Genomic DNA, 20,757 nt, shown 5'->3' on the forward strand with positions numbered 1-20,757 from the left:
AGTTTAGATTGGCAAAATCATATCCATTTAATTTTTATACAGACATAGGTTTACCATTTTTATTATGGTTTTATTTAGAAATTTAACTTCTAAACTCAAATATGTAAGTGAGAACGTACAAAATCTACATTGAGTAGTTCTGTGGAAAAATGGATTAATACTTAGATTTTGAAATTTCCTTACTCTTTTAAAGATGAAAGACAAATTTTATCAGTTCTGCTTTCCCTACCTTCACTCCCTCCATGAAAACCTTTAAAGGAGATCATAAATATATTTGCAAGCAAACCTGAATTCTGTGGCTGGCATGGGCCTCCATTGCTATAAATCATAAAAATAAACCCTGGATGAGCATTTTATTCCTGAAGAAGGGAAAAAAACCTTCCTAGTTGTCATTTTAGTGAGTGTCTGCTGAGCATTTTTCAAGCTAATTGCCAAAGGAGGAAAGTTCTGGAATGTGGCCTCAGGGAGAATGTTATACATGAGCATAATACCTCTAATGTGGTATGCTGGCCAGCATGTGTGAAATGTAAATGCATAATCTGAAAGATTTTCCATTTCTCTAGGATGGTGAATTTGCATCTTGCTTGCTCTTTCCCCTCATCTGCATACATGTAATAAAGTAAAAAACCACATTATATACATGTTTCAAATGCTCAAAAATACCTTAAAATTTTTTCTTTACCTTCTCTTTCTTCCCCTTCCCTGCCCTGCCCTCCCTATTTCACAGGGTAAATGACTGCATTCTATCCTCCGAAGCCTGAGTCTGGGGCTCCCTGACACAGTGCTTCTTAGGACTTCACAAAATAGGAAGCACCATGCAAGCTTAGACATTCCCTAAACTTGCTAATCCAGACCTATTTATTTACCGGATTTGAGTCTGATACTTGGCCCACCAGATTTATTTTTTTATACATTTTTTATTGGAGTTTGATTTGCCAACAAATAGCATAATGCCCAGTGCTCATCCCATCAAGTGACCTCCTCAATGTCCATCACCCAGTCACCCTGTCCCCCCTCCCACCTCCCCTTCCACTACCCCTTTTTCATATCCCAGAGTTAGGTGGCTCTCATGTTCTGTCACCCTCTCTGATATTTCCCACTCATTTTCTCTCCTTTCCCCTTTAATCCCTTTCACTATTTTTTCTATTCCCCGAATGAATGAAACCATATAATGTTTGTCCTTTTCCAATTGGCTTACTTCACTCAGCATAATACCCTCCAGTTCCATCCACGTTGAAGCAAATGGTGGGTATTTGTCATTTCTAATGGCTGAGTAGTATTCCATTGTATACATACACCACGTCTTCTTTATCCATTCATCTTTCAATGGACACCAAGGCTCCTTCCACAGTTTGGCTATTGTGGACATTGCTGCTATAAACATTGGGGGTGCAGGTGTCTCAGTCTTTCACTGCATCTGTATCTTTGGTGTAAACCCCCGGAAGTGCAATTGCTGGGTCGTAGGGTAGCTCTATTTTTAACTCTTGGAGGAACCTCCACACAGTTTTCCAGAGTGGCTGTACCAGTTCACATTCCCACCAACAGCGCAAGAGGGTTCCCCTTTCTCCGCATCCTCTCCAACATTTGTTGTTTCCTGCCTTGTTAATTTTCCCCATTCTCACTGGTGTGAGGTGGTATCTCATTGTGGTTTTGATTTATATTTCCCTGATGGCAAGGGATGTGGAGCATTTTCTCATGTGCTTGTTGGCCATGTGTATGTCTTCTTTGGTGAAATTTCTGTTCATGTCTTTTGCACATTTCATGATGAGATTGTTTGTTTCTTTCCTGTTGAGTTTAATAAGTTCTTCATAGATCTTGGATACTAGCCCTTTATCTGATATGTCATTTGCAAATGTCTTCTCCCATTCTGTAGGTTGTCTTTTAGTTTTGTTGACTGTTTCTTTTGCTGTGCAGAAGCTTTTTATCTTGATTAAGTCCCAACAGTTCATTTTTGCTTTTGTTTCCCTTGCCTTCATGGATATATCTTGTAAGAAGTTGCTGTGTCCAAGTTCAAAAAGTGTGTTGCCTTGTGTTCTCCTCTAGGATTTTGACTGATTCTTGTCTCACATTTAGATCTTTGATCCATTTTGAGTTTATCTTTGTGTATGGTGTAAGAGAATGGTCTAGTTTCATTCTTCTGCATGTGGCTGTCCAATTTTCCTAGCACCATCTATTAAAGAAACTGTCCTTTTTCCAGTGGATAGTCTTTCCTGCTTTGTTGAATATTAGTTGGCCATAGAGTTGAGGACGCATTTCTGGGTTCTCTATTCTGCTCCACTGATCTATGTGTACATATAATTGGGGTTCCAGAGAGCGCCAAGAGGAACAGAGGGTCAGAAAGCATATTTGAACAAATCATAGCTGAGAACTTCCCTAATTTGGGGAGAGAAACAGGCATTCAGATCCAGGAGATAGAGAGGTCCCCCCCAAATAAATAAAAACCATTCAACACCTCGATATTTAATAGTGAAACTTGAAAATTCCAAAGATAAAGAGAAATTCCTTAAAGCAGCAACAACAAGAGATACCTAACTTATATGGGGAGAACTACTAGATTAACAGCAGACTTCTCGGGATCCCTGGGTGGCGCGCGTTTTGGCTCCTGCCTTTGGCCCAGGGTGTGATCCTGGAGACCCGGGATCGAATCCCACGTCGGGCTCCCGGTGCATGGAGCCTGCTTCTCTCTCTGCCTATGTCTCTGCCTCTCTCTCTCTCTGTGACTATCATGAATAAATAAAAATTAAAAAACAAAACAAAACAGCAGACTTCTCCACAGAGACCTGGCAGGCCAGAAAGGGCTGGCAGGATATATTCAGGGTCCTAAATGAGAAGAACATGCAGCCAAGAATACCCTATCCAGCAAGGCTCTCATTCAGAATAGAAGGAGAGATAAAGAGCTTCCAGGATAGGCAGAAACTGAAAGAATATGTGACCACCAAACCAGCTCTGCAAGAAATGTTAAGGGGGACTCTGTAAAAGAAAGAGGAAGCCCAAAGAACTAATCCACAAGAACAGGGACTGAATAGGTATTACGATGACACTAAATTCATATCTTTTAATAGTAACTCTTAACATGAATGGGCTAAATGATCCCATCAAAAGACTCAGAGTTTTGGACTGAATAAAAAAGCAAGACCCATCTATTTACTGTCTACAAGAGAGTCATTTTAGGCCTAAGGACACCTCCAGCCTGAAAATGAAAGGGTGGAGAACGATTTACTATTCAAATGGTCCTCAAAAGAAAGCTGGGGTAGCCAGCCTCATATCAGACAAATTAAAGTTTATCCCAAAGACTGTAGTAAGAGATGAAGAGGGACACTATATCATACTTAAAGGGTCTATCCAACAAGAGGACTTAACAATCATGAATATTTATGCCCCTAATGTGGGAGCTGCCAAGTATATCAATCAATTAATAAAGACATACTTAGATAATAATACACTAACAGTAGGAAACTTTAACACAGCACTTTCTGCAAATGACAGAGCTTTTAAGCACAACATCTCCAAAAAAACAAGAGTGTTAAATGATACACTGGACCAGGTGGATTTCACAGATATATACAGAACTTTGCATCTGAACGCAACTGAATACACATTCTTCTCAAGTGCACATGGAACTTTCTCCAGAATAGACCACATACTGGGTCACAAATCAGGTCTCAACCGATACCAAAAGATTGGGATTGGGGAGCCTGGGTGGCTCAGCAGTTTAGCACCACCTTCGGCCCAGGGCATGATCCTGGAGCCCCGGGATCAAATCCCTCGTCGGGCTCCCTGCATGAAGCCTGCTTCTCCCTCTGCCTGTGTCTCTGCCTCTCTCTCTCTCTCTCTGTGTGTGTCTCTCATGAATAAATAAATAAAATCTTAAAAAAAAAAAAAAGATTGGGATTGTCCCTTGCATATTTTCAGGACACAATGCTTGAAACTAGAACTCAATCATAAGAAGAAATTTGGAAGAAACTCAAACACGTGGAGGTTAAAGATCATCCTGCTATAGAGAAGAATTAAAAAGATTCCTGGCAACTAGTGAAAATGAAGATACAACCGTTCAAAATCTTTGGGATACAGCAAAAGCAGTGCTAAGAAGGAAATACATTGCAATACAAGCATCCCTCAAAAAATTGGAAAAAAACTCAAATACACAGGCCCACCAGATTTCAAAGACTGACCTCCTCCTTCTGCTTTGTGGATCAGCTCAGCCAGAGTCCGGTCCCTCACATGGCAGGTGGCTTGCTAGCCACTTCTCATCTACAGCTATCTGTGCCCCTGTCTCTGTTCCCACAGAGACATGCGTGTTTGGGAGCAATTTTGAAGTAATCACATCTTAAAATGATCTTGGCTTCAAATATCTGTAAGATTGGGCCTTTATGGGAATAGTTGCCTTGCTCCTCTGTTTTTCCTTCCCCACTAGATATATAGCTAAGGCTGAAGGAAGGGTGGAAAAAGAGGAGCCTGTATCTGTTACTGTAAGCATCACAAATCTCTCCTTGGCTGATTGAGGGATGTCAATACTGTGATTTCACTGGACTCTAGCACGGCACTAGTAACATACTCTAAGAATATTTGGGGGGAAAGTGGAAATTGCCCCACAGGTTAAAAACATTTACTTGGAGTTTAGTACTTCCATCACGAAATTTTCTCAAATACTTTTAGAAAATATTTAAAGTGGCATAGTATAATAAAGACACAGGATAAATGGAATTGAACCAAATTAGCCATAGGCTTTCTTCTGATGCCCAAAGCAGCTTTCGATCAAATGTATTTTTAGGGGAGAAAATTATGAAAGTTTTATTTCTGGACCCTATGGTTCAATGTATCATTGTTTCCTTCTTTCAAGTGAAATGAAAAGAAAAGCTCAAAGTGAGGAAATTAAATCAGTGGCAAATAATTTTGCTACTGCTGACCTTGACTTTATCATGTGCAGGGTGAAGTTGCAGTTGTGACCCCCTCCCTCAAATGCTAAGCAGACTTTTTTTCACTTCTGCTAAAAAATGTTGCCCAAACCTTGTCTTTTTAATCCAGACCCCAGGGGACAGAGAGTGGAATGTGTCTTCCTCCCTGATTATAATAACACATTTTGAGACTGACCTGTTTGATTTTTTCCTCCTCAGTTGTGTCATAGCATGAAGAGAAAACAACCAATTAGAGAAACCTAAAGGAGAATGGAACTTATTTTGCTTTTCAATGACTTTATGAAAACTCATTCTAGTTAGTACATATTTTCTAAGTAGATGTGGAATATTTTACCAGCCATTGGATATATTTCATGTACAGTAAAAAAAAAAAAGTATTTTATTTGTAAACTAAAAGGTGTAGTGTATTATGAAAACAAAAACAGGTGGGCTGAAAGCAAACCCAGGGAAAATGCTGATTTGAAGACCCTGTCCCACCAATCAATGATTCAAAGAGTAATTTGGGGAAAATGAAATCACCACACAAACAGCTGGAGCTTGAATTTCATTGGATTCTCCCCCAAGGGAGTGCTAGATTTACACTGAGGGGAAGGGAACTTTCACTATGTGTTATTTCAGCATTCTACAACTAAGGATTCATATGTCCTTGGACATGCGGCCTCAGGAGAGGATATAAAGCCCACCTGTTGGGGCTCTGTTGTGTAACTTCCCATAAAATCTTCTTGTTTGGAAACTTTCCCATCTACAGTGCATTTGCTTCAGGACAGGAAAGAGTTTAATTTTTAGTGGAATAGTAACCCTTATTATGCAAGAGTTCCCTTGCTAGGTCACAGAGGAACACTAAGTTTTCAAGTGCAGATAGATGTACGTCTGGGCTTTATCATTAGCTCTGCAGTTTAGTTTTAGTTGAATACATTATTTATTTATTTCACTCTTCTGTCAGTCCAGAATTTTACTTCAGTGGTTTCCAGAGGCAGCACAGGAGAGTGATTCATAACAATGCCTCAGGAGCCAGGCTGCAAGGCTTTGAATCTCAGCTCTGCCAGGAATAGCTGTGTGACCATGGAAGGTTGCTGAACCTCTCTGTGCCTCAATTGTCCCAGCTGTAAAATGGAGATAATTATTATTATTCACTTCATAACAGGATGACTGTTAAGTAAGTTAATATAAACAAATATATCACAGAATATTGCCTGGCACATGGTAAGCACTTTTTAAATTAATCACAAAACTTTAGGCTGAGACTAAATTTGTAAATTGAATTTTAGTTTTTAAATGTGTTCCATACAACTTTTTTTAAAGCTAGAATAATCCCAAATTAGGCAAATTATGAGAGTAGAACACTGTTCACTTTGTAGACTTTTATTTACATATAAACATTATGAGTCCACAAGCATTTGGTTGTTAACAGTTACAATTGTTAGTCAGAATTTAAAGGGCTACATACGATTTTTTTTGTCTCATGCAGGGATTATGATTTTATTGAAAGGATTTCTCTTCCCTCTAGTTGAGTGCTTAATTCATTCCCTGGGATGCTCAATAGACAGAAGGGTTTCTGAGAGGCTGGGTCACCCTGAGGGACTCTACAAAGAGCCGGAGGGGGTTTCTCACTCAAAGGAGTCAGGGCAGGTTCCCTGATGCCAGGTGAGAGAATGAGTTCTCAAAGGAGCAGATCACTCCTGCTGTTCCTTTCTTCCCAGCTGGAAAAAAAAAAAAAAAAGTACAAAGGGGACATAACCCCACACACAGCAGTGAAGTGTCAACAGATCTGTGGAGATGTTTGATGCATCAAACATAGTCATTTGATCCTTTCCTTTGGAACAGGTCTGGGTAGTGGAGAGGAATCACTGCAGATAAACTGAAAGGATCAGGAAACCCACGATTATGATCATATTCTTTATTTTGGTTAAAAAAAATCTACAAGCTTTTCTTTCTCTTCCAGTGGGGAGATTTTTTGTCTTACTGGTACAGTTATGGATTAGTGCATTCCTCTAGAAGGGTGCAGAGTTCATCCCAACAGACCCATCCTGAGCGCCCCCCTCAATGTGCCAGGCGTTGTGTCAGGCCCCACGGCTTCCCTGGTGCCCTAAAGGAAAGAAATAGGAAATGCACCACTTCAGAACAGCAGGAGGTAATTCTGGTGTCCACCTGGTTAAAAACCCCTCTGGAGAGGAGGTCACAGGGAAGAGATGGCACACAGCGCAGTTCCTACATGTCCTTGCATGTTGTGAAGCCGGTGGCATTAGAGTTCATGTCTGACTAAAAAAAAAATGGTGAACTTTATATAAATAATACCTGAATAGTTCTGAGTTAAACAAAAAGCTAATAGGAGTGTTTTTCAAGTAGTGAGACAGACACAAACAAAGCCAAGTGACTTAATTAATTGAGTTAATCAACAGGCTGGTGTATGAAATACTTGAGAATCTATCAGGGCTACCGTTTTGTTTCAATGCTGTGCAGACCAGAGGCAGCCTCAATTCTCCCTGATGTCTGGCCCTGCCCAGCACCTGAAAAATGATGCTTTGGCTACAAAGGAATAGATTAACTCAGCACCACTCTGGGGAAAAGCAACTCAAAAGACATTTTTGTGAAACCATAGTGGCTCAGAGTATCATACTTTGCACACTAACTATTTCATGTTCCTATCTTTACACAGATGGTCTAGTTAACAGTAACTAGGACATCGACAATTGTGCCTCCTTTAAAACAAAACTAGATTTAAAAAAGTTAGTGGGCAGTAATTTTTGTAACAGAAAACATTTAACGAAGTTACCAGATGGAATACCCAGTGAGTCCTGAGCTAATAGCACTTACACAAGCTTTCCACCCAAAGCCACTTCTGGTGTTTCCTGTTTGGGGGACAAAGAATTAGATAACTAGAACTAATTGTTGTTTTTGTTTCCTGTTTGGGGGACAGCTAATTGGAACTAAGTGTGATTTTCCATCTCCTTACTTTTCCCATCCACTTGGTAATGCCTTCTGAATATCTTCCACTTCTGTTCACTTGTCTCCACCATCACTGTCAATGTCCCAGGTCAGGTCACAATGGGACACAATTTATCTAAAGTCTCCTCAGTGATTCTTCACTTGACAAAATGACTTTTTATTTTAGAAGAGTCTTTAATAAGAATGATAAAATATTAATCCTAACAATGAGTACCAACTCATTTAGTGTATATTGTATACCTGTCACTATGCTAAGCACCTTACTTGCTTTGGTCCATTCAATCCTTAGTACAACCCCACAAGGTAGTTATAATTTTTTCCCCATCTAATAGGGAGAAAACTAAACCCTAGAGAGGTTAAACAACTTGTCTGAAGCCACTTGGCGAGTGGAAGATCCCAGATATGAACTGTCTCTAAAGCTCATGCTCTTAAGCACCATGCACACACTGCCATATTTGCTGAATTTTCCCTTAAATAGTAAAGCTCCCCTGCAGTATTAAACTATGTGATAATACCCAGCAGGATGCTAGCACATAGAATTCAGAAATGTGTTTTGTTTGTTTTGTTTGTTTGGAATGGATAGATTCAGGAACACTTATGTAGAGCACAGGAAGCTCAAGTGTTACAATACCACACTTCTCCCACATCATTATGAAAAGACATTTTTTTAGATAAACCAGTTTTCTAAATAACAAACTAACAATTTAGGATTTTATTGTTATTTTGATAAAATCTTTCTGAAATGCATTTTATTTTTTATTGCCTTAGTAGTACAATTCTAATTTATTACCCTAAAGACAAAGAACTATTTATGAGCAACAAATGTTGTATATACTACTGACTTAGTATTTCCTTCTGGATTGTGGTTTTAATTATCATCTATATGCTGGGGAAGCCCAAATCTTTGTCTCCAGCTGAGATTTCTCTCTTGACTTTCAGATCCATGTATATTCACACTACCACTTGACCCTGCAAGTTCAAAACGCTGCAAAGACCCCCAAATACACGTAGACCCTTAGATCTGCATCTCCAGAATTCCATACCTTAGGGGAAGGAAGATCCTACTGTCTACCCATAGGGACAGGCATGGTGTTTGACTCCTCCTTTCCTTCACTAGTTTTCCCTAATCAGTAAATTAACCCAAGTCCTCTTGATTTTACTTTCTAAATATCTCAAATCCATCACACTTATCTCTGTCTATTGTCTTCTCCGGTCACTGGTTATCTCTGCCTGGATTGTTGTAACAACGCTCTAAATGGTGCCCTACCTATAGTTCTCTCACAATCTAACTTACTCTCCATACTACAATCAGAGTATATTTTTACTACCAGAAGTCTGATCATGTCACATCTCAGTTTGAAAACTTGTAGTAGTTCCCCACTGCTTGTGGGACAAGGTTCAGATGTCTTTAATATAGTCTCCTTCTGGGCAGCCCAGGTGGCTCAGCGGTGTAGGGCCACCTTCAGCCCAGAGCCTGATCCTGGAGACCTTGGATCGAGTCCCACGTCAGGCTCCCTGCATGGAGCCTGCTTTTCCCTCTGCCTGTGTCTCTGCCTCTCTCTCTCTGTATCTCTCATGAATGAATAAATATAATCTTAAAAAAATAAAGTTTATTTATTTTTTAGTAATCTCTATATCCAATGTGGGGCTTGAACTTATAACCCCCAAGATCAAGAGTCACATGCTCCTCTGACTTAGCCAGCCAGGCGCCCCCAGATTTCATTAGTTTTTAACCTAATGTCCCTTTGCTGTTTCAGGATCCCATCCAGGATAGCACATTACACTTAATATCTGTGTCTCCTTAGGAATCTTGTGGCCCTGACAGTTCCTCAGACTTCCCTTCTTTGTGATGATCTTGAGAATTAGGAGGAGTACTGATTGGGTATTTTGTGGAGTATCAATAAGAATTTATCTGATGTTTTTCTCATTATTTTGGAGGAATAGGTAGACCAAAGAGGTAAAGTGCCTTTCATATCACATCGTATCAAGGGTACAGAGTCTCAATATGACTTGTCATTGTGGTGTTAACCTTGATCACTTAGCTGAGGTAGTATTTGCCAACTTCATCTAGTGCAAAGTTACTAATTTCCCCCCCTTTCCATTTTGTGCTCAAGAAGTCACTATGTCCAGCTTACATTTAAGGGATTAGGTGTTAGACTCCCCCTCCTTGAGGGCAGAGTATCCACATAAACCATTTGGAATTCATTTGTACTAAAGACTTACATATTCCCCCTTATTTATTTATTCAGTCATTTATATCAGTATGCAATCATGGATATTTATTTCCTACTTTGGGCAATAATCCAATACTACTTTATTTATTTTGTTACTTGAATAGTTCCAGCTTTGGCCATTGGGAGCTTTTTTGGTTGGCTCCTGTGTGTATTTGATATATCCTTGACTGTTTGTCTTTCAAGCACTCCCTTACTTTCTGGCACAAGACTCTTCAGGCACACCCTGTATATTCCCTGCCCCAGCCCTAGAATCAGCCATTTCTCCAAGGAACCCTAGGTCCCTTTATTGTCAACCATATTCAGAACCACCATCTGGATGCTGGGTAGGTACTAACACTTTAATACAAGACTGGATTCATTTTTTTAAAGCCATAAAAGCACAAAACATCTTCCCACCATCTACGTCTATTATACATTCTTGCCCCTTTGTTTGGCTTCAGATACATGTTAAGAAATAAAACCAGGAAGTCGAAGGCCAGTTTTCCCCAGGGGTCTTTACTCCAGTCCTCACTCCTTCCCTCACCTCCCAGAAGCAACTGCAATCTTCAGTGGAGGTGTAGACACTCTTTTACTCTTTGTCAAACATTCATGGAAGAGTTACAGAAACATATGTAGTAAGAGAAAAACCTGGCTTTTATTTGGGTTGTTCTGGGTGGCAGTGGTGTCTCAGCTCCTTGCCTCTCTCCCACAGCCTGGGGCCCCACTCGTCTCTTCTCTCGGTTGCCTCCAGCCACTCTCTCTTCTCTAGTCTGTACCCTTCCATCTTGTCCCAACTTGCTGCTTTGCAGGCAGCTTCTGGCAACCTCCTTGTAGGGAGGAGGAAGACCAATAGCCTGTAGATGTTGCAAAAGCAAACTGCAAACTGGAAAATAGAAATTTGTCTATTCTAGACAAATAGAAAACTTCATTGTTTTGTTCAAAGTGCCAAAAAAAATGTTGGAAGAGGGGGCTGCGGGTATAACGTTCATTCATTTGGAGTACTTGGCTCTTTATCATCTAATTTTTAGCTTAAAGATATCAGCAGTGGCTTCTAGCTATTTTTGAGTTGTACTTCTGGAAAGCTGAGGCTGCCAGATCTAAGACCACCAAATATCTAGAAATTATGATAGTTCATTTTATGATTTTTCATTTCTTATAAATACTGTTCTTCAAAATATAGGAATAATACTCAAGACAGAGAAAAACCTTACTATTGACTAGACTGCTTATGAAAGGAATTATTTCTCCAGCAAGGGACTTACAATGAAAGACTACATCATTATGAAAAGACATTTATAAAGTGAAAGCCTTTGGCTATAATCACCATTCACTGAATTGCAATGCTATGTGAGCAGTTTAGTTGATCATATTCTGGTACATGACATGTTATCTGCTTACTAAAGTAAGCAGTGATCTTGGTTTTGGGATTTCTAGTCCCATTAATAGTAAATATATTAAATTTCTTCCCACAGCTTACACGTATTCTGACAAAGGCAAATTTGGAAGCATTTACTTGAGGACAGTGGCTAACACATAGATAATCACAACGGGCGCAATGAAGCACTTCCTGAGGTAAGTATCTATGGTTCTCTGGTTGAGCCCTCTAAAATGGAGATATTTCCTTTCCAGTTAGGAAAATATTTCTATTCATCATTTGTAATCCTATAACCAGGTCTCTTAGGGGTGCATAAGCATTGTATTCTGGCTAAAAATAATTTGGTCACAAGATTCCTCTGCTACTGCTATACATACTGATGCTAAGAGCCCTTACCGGGAGGAGATGACAAGAGATTCTAAGAGACCACAGGCACAAAAGCATGATGCAGGCATAGTCTGGACAGTCTGGATGCCATGCATCTCTAAAGCCTTAAAGTCAAGGTTTGAGGAATTAGTAGTCAAGGAATCAGTACAATTTATGTAGAATCATTTCCCTGAGAAAAAAGTAATTTTAAATATTCCTTAATTAGTTAATTTTTTAAAGATTTTATTTACTTATTCATGAGAGAGGCAGAGACATAGGCAAAGGGAGAAGCAGGCTCCATTCATGGAGCCTGATGTGGGACTCAATCCCAGGACTCCAGGATCATGCCCTGAGCTGAAGGCAGATTTTCAACCGCTGAGCCACCTAGGCATCCCATAAATATTCCTTAAATTTAGATTTTGGTTGGCTGGCCAATCATACAGGTATTTTCAAACATTCTTTTTTGGTAGTAAAAAATATATATGTTCATATGTATATTCTAAGCTTTTGCTCTTCCTGCTGCCTCGATGCCTCTGAAATCTGCATTAATTGTTGATTCCTTTAAGATTGTGCTGTACAGGGCAACTGGGTGGCTCAGTGACTAAGCGTCTGCCTTTGGCTCAGGTCGAGATCCCAGGGTCCTGGGATCAAGTCCTACATCAGGCTCCCCACAGGGAGCCTGCTTCTCTCTGTGTGTGTCTTATGAATAAATAAATAAACTTAAAAAAAAAAAAAAGATTGTGCTGTACAGAGTAACATATACACTGCTGTGTTTTGTGGTGATTTTGTTTTGTTTTGAAAGCTGTTTGCCTGGACCTATAATCATAATTATTTTTAAGAGCATTTGACTGCCATTCACAATCTGTTAATGAAATTCCCAGAGAAATTTTACATCGTATTAAAATATGACAAAATAGAGTTATTCTGGTCCTGAAAGTTAGAAAATAATACCCACCTTCCAGAATATGGAGTTTCTTTTCCTCAAAATGGCCTACCTCTATTATGCATTCTTACTCCTTGCTCTGGCTGTTTTCTCTAAGCAAATAATTAATGGGCTTCTTTTAGGAGATGATTTAATTCCTTTAGTGTCTGCCATTTAAGATTTTCTTTTCCTCACTGATTTTGGTTACAGCACTGTGTCTGGAACACCTAGATCAGTCTGTGCAGGACTCACTGTGTTTTGGTGGAGCTTTTGGTGTTAGAATTACGAAAACCTTTCAGGAGGTCCCTGTTAAACTGTTTATCGGCTTTAGCTTTTGTTTTACTGTACAGAATATTCCTCAGCCTGTTTATCTCAGCTGTGCAAAAGGACAGTATTTGAAAAATCACTAGGATATCTGCCAGCACAGGACTGACTTGACATGGTTTTGGTTGCCATGGTAATTAACCCATCTATTTACTTACACATTCATGAAAAATTGGTATTTATGAATCCCTCCTGAATGTAAACATGGTCTTTTAGTTGAAGTTTCTAGTGTTAGATGAAGATTAGAGGTCAGCAGCTCCTTCTGACAAAGGGGAGCTGGTAGTGGTGAAATCTGTGGCAAGATTCATATTACTGGGTTCCCTCTTCAGAGTCTTATTTTAGAAAAATTTGAGCAGCCTCTAAACCAGCCATTTTAGGAGAAATAGTATTTGTTTCTGTTTTCTATTAAGCTAAACATCTGCAACACTGTGTTTCATAGAGATTAGAACATTTTTAATTAATTTGTATTTGAGATTTCGAACTGGTCTGGTGAAAATCTACTGCTTAACCTCACACAGGCTAGCCCTAAGACCAGAGCCAGCACATCCCAATCAGTTACATGTTCTGATACAAATTCGTCTCTTTTAACTTGAGACATATTTTATAAATATGACTTGACATTGATTCTTTATATGAAACTGAAGCTGGGGTAACAGATTACATATCAAGAAAGAAACTTAAGGATTTTCATTGACCATTGGTTTTGAAATAAAGCAATTGATGGGGAGAAAGTATTTAACACTATCATGAGATAAAGGCTTCCAATTAGCAAAAATATCTGTAAATTGGTTTTTTAAGTCATTCACATTTGATTAATTTCTAGTCCACTCATTGATTTAGTAAGCACTTACTGCTAATAATTCCACATTTTTAATTTTTATTTTCTCTTTATAACAAAGTAGGGATTAATATCCCCTTGTAGAGAGCAGAGCAAGAAGGCTCAGCAAAGTTACATAACTCATCCAGGAGTACACAGATATCTGAATGCAGGCCTGTCTGACTTCAGAGCTGTTCCTCATCATTTCTGCACCGTGTTACCTCCTCACTGTGTGCCTGTCGTGAGGTGTTGTAGGTGATACAAAAGCCAATATGAGGTGATCTCTGCTCCTAACCTACCACTTGCACACGCATACAAAACTCAGATATAAGAAGGAACGTGATCACTGATGGGTCACAGGCATTTTGTGGCAGGAATTTTCAGAGAAGGCCTCATTGAGATGAGGCTGAGAGAAAGGGAGGCTGGACGTTAATATTTTTAGATAAGGACAGAGGGTGTGGGAAGTGGAGAAGTTGCAGGAGACATAGGCTGAGAAAGGACCATTTGCTGATCTGGTCCTTTCATGAAGAAGCAGGTTGGATACCACAAGCAGCAGGTGGTCTAGGTTTGTTGGCCCTACATAGACCCTTTTCAGCGTGAGTAGAAGACAAGTGGCAAAGATAAACTTGAGGCAGTTCTTGGGGACCTTGCAGACCAGACACAACACAGCCCAGAAGCATGGTAACCTTTTCGGCCAGACCTACAGTGGGACTTAGAGAGAAGGGAGAGTCCGATGAAAACTGAGCCTTGCGACTTGTGTCTAGCCTTTGCTTAGAGCCAGAAATTTAGTCCATCCCCTTCACCTTACAAAGGAGAGGACAGAGACCTAGAGAAGCAACATAGCTTGTCCAAAGTCACACAGCTCATAGTGGCAAGTCCAGGCTAGATGTGAAATCAGGCAGCATTTCCATTCAGCACTAACTTGTCCACTGCTTTTAAAGGGCAGAAGGTATATAGAGTCATGCATTTACTAGGTCAAACCCCTACTGACAAGTTAATTTCCAATTGACTGCCGTGCCCCTAATTAGGAACTCCAATAGAACAACTAAGATTTTTAAAGTATCATTTCAGAAAATGCATAAAATGTTGGAAACATTGACCAGTCTGTTGTTCTTTATGGCCATTTAGATGAAAAGTGTTTTGTTTAGGAAACTGGTTTGAACCAAGAACTGCAATTATTTTGTATGCATCATTCCTCACCAGTAGTGTGCTTCTTATTTATTACAGGATTTCTTCAAGCAAGAATTAACTTTCATTAGCAAATTCATTGAAACTGTTCAAAATAAGCCACTTTTCTCTTATTATCCCCAAAGAAGACGTCAGTCACAATTTAAGATGCTGGAGTAGTGTTGCACTGCAGGTACCCACACCCCCCACCCTGCAGGCAGGGGGCTACATGGTTCTAGGGTGATTCTTCCATTTCAGAGGCCCCATCCCTGCTGAGTAGATCCCTTTAACAAAGCACCACAAAATAGGAGCTCACTTTTATTTGGTGTTAGAGATATGATCCATTTTGAATAATTTACATTGGATGGCTATTCTGGTTCAAGCCAGAGAATGAATGTTAAATAATAGAACTGATCATAATTGCCTTGTGGAAAAACACTGCTGTGAACTCCACCATACACCTTACTCTGCAACATATTAATAAATGGCTGTAATAGAAAATGTTGGAAATAAAACATCCATAAGTAAGTAATTCTTATTATTAAATCAGTTTCTGCCAGTGCTTGTGCAAGGCATTTACAATATGTCCTTCTGGAACACTATCAAAATGCTGTGGTTAAAAAAAAAAACAACAGAAACAAACAAAAATTGCTGTCTATGCATGCAATTATTAAAAACAGGAGATATGATCAGTATTTTCTTCTAGTACTCTTGAGAATGTTAGAGTTGTCCCTACAAATTGTAGATCTTTTCAATAGTGAGTTGAGAATCTTCCATCAGAACTAAGAAAATAAGTCTAGTGTGATGAAGAAAAAAAAGCAAAAGATTCCCCTAATTAAAAGTAAGCCCCTTATTTTGGTGATTTAGTCCATGAGGAAAGGCCAAGCAGATTTATAAAACCCCTGAACATAGAATTCAGCTGGTGGACAGGGGATGGCTGTAAGTCTCATTCTAAAAGTAGGAACTTCCTTCCCTTTTCTCCAAAACCAACTACTGATCAACGTAAAAGCATTTAAAAATCCATTTCTTAATTTCTTCCTTTTCAGAAAAGGATAAACATGCCAAGCACATTTTTAACATTCTCCCAAAATATTTAATCATGTTTATTCTCCTCTGGACCTTCAGCAGTTTTTTCATAAACGTTACAATTTAGGGACTTAAATAGGTCCAAAAACTTAAAAAGTAAGCTCCTGGCAACACCTATTGGTGAACCACAGCCATTCTGAGATGCTCATATGAAGGCTTTGTTGATCTGGTCCTTTCATGAGGAAGCAGGTTGGATATTGTTTTGTCATTAAAACAAGGCCTCCAAAGTAAAGGGTAGAACTGATGTTTCCATCTCTGTACATGCCTTAGGTTTCTGATCTAAATGCAAAATAAATTATATCTGTCAAAACATTGTCTGATCTGATGATCTGGCTTGTAAAAAATTCAAGTACCTAGCAAAGCAAGAAAATATAGTGCCTAGCATAGCGAGCTGGCTTTTTAATGAAATATTTAGGGGTGTTTTGGCCCATTAGGAAAAAAGTTAAAATAATAACCTTAATAATTAATATAATCAGTACAACTGGCCCAGAAATTACAAAAGTAAAGAACCAGTGTGTAAACGTCACTCTGCAATTGAATGGGCATTTCTTGTTCACAGTGTGTGATACTACTGTTTATGTGATTGTGTGAGAGGGATGTCGTACCTATACCTCAGAGAGATGAGCCCAGAGAGATGATGCAGCATCTCTAACCCCTCACCATAGATTTCCACTGGGTTTTTCTGTCTTTGATAGTAGGAACATCCTCAAGGGAATTGAAAAAAACAAAAGATAAAAGCAAACAGAACATACTATCTTTTCTCTTCTTTTATGTAAAGCTGTCTTAATGCAAAACACTTCCACAGGCATTTTCTTCTCTTGCGCAAGGAGGCCAGTGTTAGAAATTACAGATGGGCTAGAAGCTACTACTATACACCTGGATGTTCCCTGCTCCTAAGAGGACACTTCTAGGCCTCAAGCCACATCTTTGTATGGATTTGATGGAGAAGTTGCATGGGGGAAACTTTCTAGTTTAATTTAAGCTATAAAACGGTCTGATGGCTTGCACCCTAAGTAGAGTAAATACGTAAATACTCCTTAAACAATAATCAGAACCCTTTGTCTAGGAACATTTGGTACCACAAGAACCTAATTGTCGTGGTGTCCTGACACATGGACTGCAGAGGCTTCATTTGTGGAGTTGGCTCACATGCTAGATAAACTACATGGGCACCATAAGGACACATCATGGAAAGCTTTTATCCTCAACTTAGTAACAGTAATAAAGCCAATCTATAATATCATTGCCACTGCTCAATCTTTTCTTCTGGCATAGCTATCTACTAGGTGGAAAAATGGAAAAGTTTTCCCAAGAGAGAAAGTTGAAGTTTTGCAAAATTTCTCACCCATCTAATTAAAATGTTCCTCTAGAGGCACCTAGGTGGCTCAGTCAGTGAAGCATCTGCCTTCAGCTCAGGTCATACATAACCCTAGCGTCCTGAGATGGAGCCCTGCATCAGGGGAGTCTGCTTCTATCTCCCCTGATGCCCCCCTCGCCCCTTCCCCAACTTGTGCTCTATCTCAAATTTTTAAAAATAAAAAAAAAAGATGTTCCTCTAAATTTATTTTTAGTTTATCTTTGGGCAGGTGGAGGGGAACGGGGGAATGGATAACCTAAATCTTAATAGATCTTAGGATGTATTTGGCTAAAATAGTTAAATTTCAGATTTCTAAAGATAGTGATTCAATTTTATATATTTCAGCAGAATCTGAGTTTACATTGATATTTTATATGTACTTTTATAAGGGCTTTTGGTGATCATTTTATACATTTTAATTGTTATAACCCTCCTTTTTCTTAAATAAAATGTACTTATTATACAAAAAGGAAAATATACTTAGCCAAAAATGAAAATTGAAAGTACTTATTTTTCCTTTACCCAGAAATACCACTGTTAACATTTTTGTTGTATATTCTGCATCTTTTTCTCTGTGTTCATACATCACCATTAATTTATTTTTATTTACTTACTTTTTTTAGAGAGAGAGAGATAGAGGGGTGGGGAGGGGGATCCACCTAAGAAGAAGGATCATAGGTGTGGAGCCTGAGGTGGGGCAAGATCTCAAGATCCTGGGATCATGACCTGAGATGAAATCAAAAGCTAGACATAACCGACTGAGCCACCCAAGTGCTCCACCATTAAATTTTTTCAAAGAAAAAGAAGATCATATGTGTTTCTTTCTAATTTTTCTTTTTGTTAAGCATATTATGACATTTTCTTATGGTTTTTTTGACATTTTCTTATGTTACTAGCTCTTCTAGAACATAATTTTATTGCCTACAAAGAATTCCATTGTATTATCTTAGTATAGCAGTTTGGTTTCCTCCATTCCTTTACATTTATATGATATAGATCCCATGCCCTTGTACAAATTAGCCTATTAGAATTTTTATTTTAACACAGGCTGTCCAAGCTATTAGAGCCAGAGCAATTAAGCAAAGGAACACACAAAGTGTTGGTTCATATACATAGATGGATCACATCACTAAGGTTATTCGTTAACTACTCTCATTAATCTGAATGATCATGTTAAAGTTGGAGGGAATTACTGAACATCAGTGAAAAATAAACATCTTTTAGAAATGACAACAAAAGGAAGTTATATAAATAATTCTGCCTCCTAGGAATGCACAGTAGGAAAAGAAGATGGGTTGAATATAAGTTCCTGGATGGGAAGTCTTTTCTTCTGTAGCTTGAGTCATTTTGAGACTCTAAACTGTACTGTGATGTGGAAGACACTCACATATTAAAAATGAAAGTCAGCATAAAACACAAATCCCCACATGCTAGAGAAGTTGTAAGTACCTGATTGGCAACTATACATTTCATAGTTTGTTGAGGAATTACTAGAGTGAGATAGAGGGTGCTATAAAGAAAACTTTGTTAGAAGGAGCCAAGAACAAACTTGTCAAGAGATGAAGTTTAATTTAAATGAGAGGATGTTGGAGAACTAAAGGTCAACCCACTTATTCAATGAACTGATGAAGAGGCCTTTGACCAGTCCACGAAGTGGTGCAACTGGGGAGCATAGAAGACACGTGCCACACAACCGCGTCCTCTAGTGCCTAAAAGGAAAGCAGAGAGAAGGAGGGAAAGGATGGGAGCAAGGGAAGAATCAAAATAGAGGGCCCCCCCACAAGGCACTAAGGCAGGGCTGGAAATCGAGCAGAGCTAACTGAGAGGCTGTCTACAGAGGCAGAAGAAGGCTCTATGTTCTTCCCCTCAGCTAAGGGAGAGAGAACTCCTAAAACACAAGGAGGTACCTATTCATTTTTAAAATGTTTTTAGTCAAAGGCAGGAAAAGGATTCCTGAGCCTCACCCTCAGTTTTGGGAATATCCACTCTATTAGCATAGGGCATTCTGGAGTTGCCTGCAGTGATAGTGTGTCCTCACAGACTTTGGGCTTCCTTCCTAGTAATGGGTTCTGTAGATACATCAAGTAGAACATGGTATTAGAAAAATGAAATATGCTTGTAAACCCAGAGTCTAATGGTTGATTTTTTTCTGGGCTCTTCCTGCTGGTGGTGGCTGCTTTCTGCTCTCTTCCAGAGTTCTAGTGGAAGGGTGCTGTCTTTTGTCTTTGACAGAATGTTGTTCCAGGTGTGCCTGTATTTTTACTGTAAATTTTTGTGGCGCTGCCTAAAATTTGTAATGAGAAAACTGACTGGAAGATGTGAATTGCAACGGATCTGCTACAATACCAAGCCTGGGGCTTCTAGAACCATGAAAATCGGTAAGCATGAAACAAAGAAGTGAGCAAAATACAAGCTTGGTGGGATTGTGGATGTTGTGTGTTATATTTGTGTATAGTAATTTTAAACCACTTATAAAGGATAATTTTTAATGACGTTTTTAATTGTCATTTTTATAGAAACATCACTGAGGGATTCAAAAAGTAAGGTAAGTAAAATTGTTTTTATGTTTTTAAGCAACTATTCACTTGGATGCCTACCTCCATCATCAAAAAGTAAACACTAAGAAACAAAAATATATCAATGGGTATGCAAATTGAGAAGAGTTGTTTGCCCATCACAAGCCACCCCACTTTTGACATGAGAGTAGCCACAAATGTGAATTTCTAGGCAGATTTATGATACACTTATGACTTTATTGTTGAATTAATCCTTTTTTATATTTTCCAAATCATGGAATAAATATTCTTTGAAAATAAGAACAATGTTAACTCTCTGGCATTTCTTAAATATCCAGATCATTTAACTTTATACTCAAGATTTCCCAAGAAAATCAGAGAAGCCACTATGCTAGCTGTTATAGCATACTGTTAAGCATCCACATAAGAGACAAAATCTGGGTTGGTTCTTTTTTCAAGATTCTTGAACATTATTATTTAATTTGGGCATTTTTATGACTACATCCTCCATGTCCTTCACTCAGTCATAGGCATACTATCTGTTAACAATGGAAACCATGTATATTGGATAAGAAAAATAAAATAATATTTCAACCTAAGTAGCTTGAGAAAGATGAAAATACTAAAAAAAACTTCTGTATTTCTGTTTTATGTTAATTATCTTAATCAGGAAAATTGCACTGTCCCCCTCCATTGTAAAAATGTCTCAGTTACTAGAATTCAAATACAAAATCAATTTTTGCTTTTAGTTT

General features: G+C 38.8%; 1 protein-coding gene across 7 annotated transcripts in view; it reads left to right on the forward strand.

Annotated features, from left to right (window-relative positions):
• Nucleotides 1-20,757, forward strand: part of ELMOD1 (ELMO domain containing 1) — a 68,297-nt gene that overhangs the window by 13,218 nt on the left and 34,322 nt on the right. For 4 of the 7 annotated variants that reach the window (XM_077893318.1, XM_077893319.1, XM_077893324.1 and 1 more), the window contains 3 exons: nt 11,548-11,647; nt 19,722-19,867; nt 20,006-20,034. In XM_077893318.1, coding sequence (XP_077749444.1) covers nt 11,631-11,647; nt 19,722-19,867; nt 20,006-20,034 — 192 coding nt within the window. In that variant the 5' untranslated portion in view covers nt 11,548-11,630. Of the gene's footprint in view, nt 1-11,547; nt 11,648-15,106; nt 15,240-19,683; nt 19,868-20,005; nt 20,035-20,757 lie in introns of those variants that run through there. The other 3 variants (XM_077893320.1, XM_077893322.1, XM_077893323.1) reach the window with 3 other exon arrangements.

The sequence above is a fragment of the Canis aureus genome, chromosome 3 (genome assembly GCF_053574225.1).
Source record: "Canis aureus isolate CA01 chromosome 3, VMU_Caureus_v.1.0, whole genome shotgun sequence".
Classification (NCBI taxonomy): domain Eukaryota; kingdom Metazoa; phylum Chordata; class Mammalia; order Carnivora; family Canidae; genus Canis; species Canis aureus.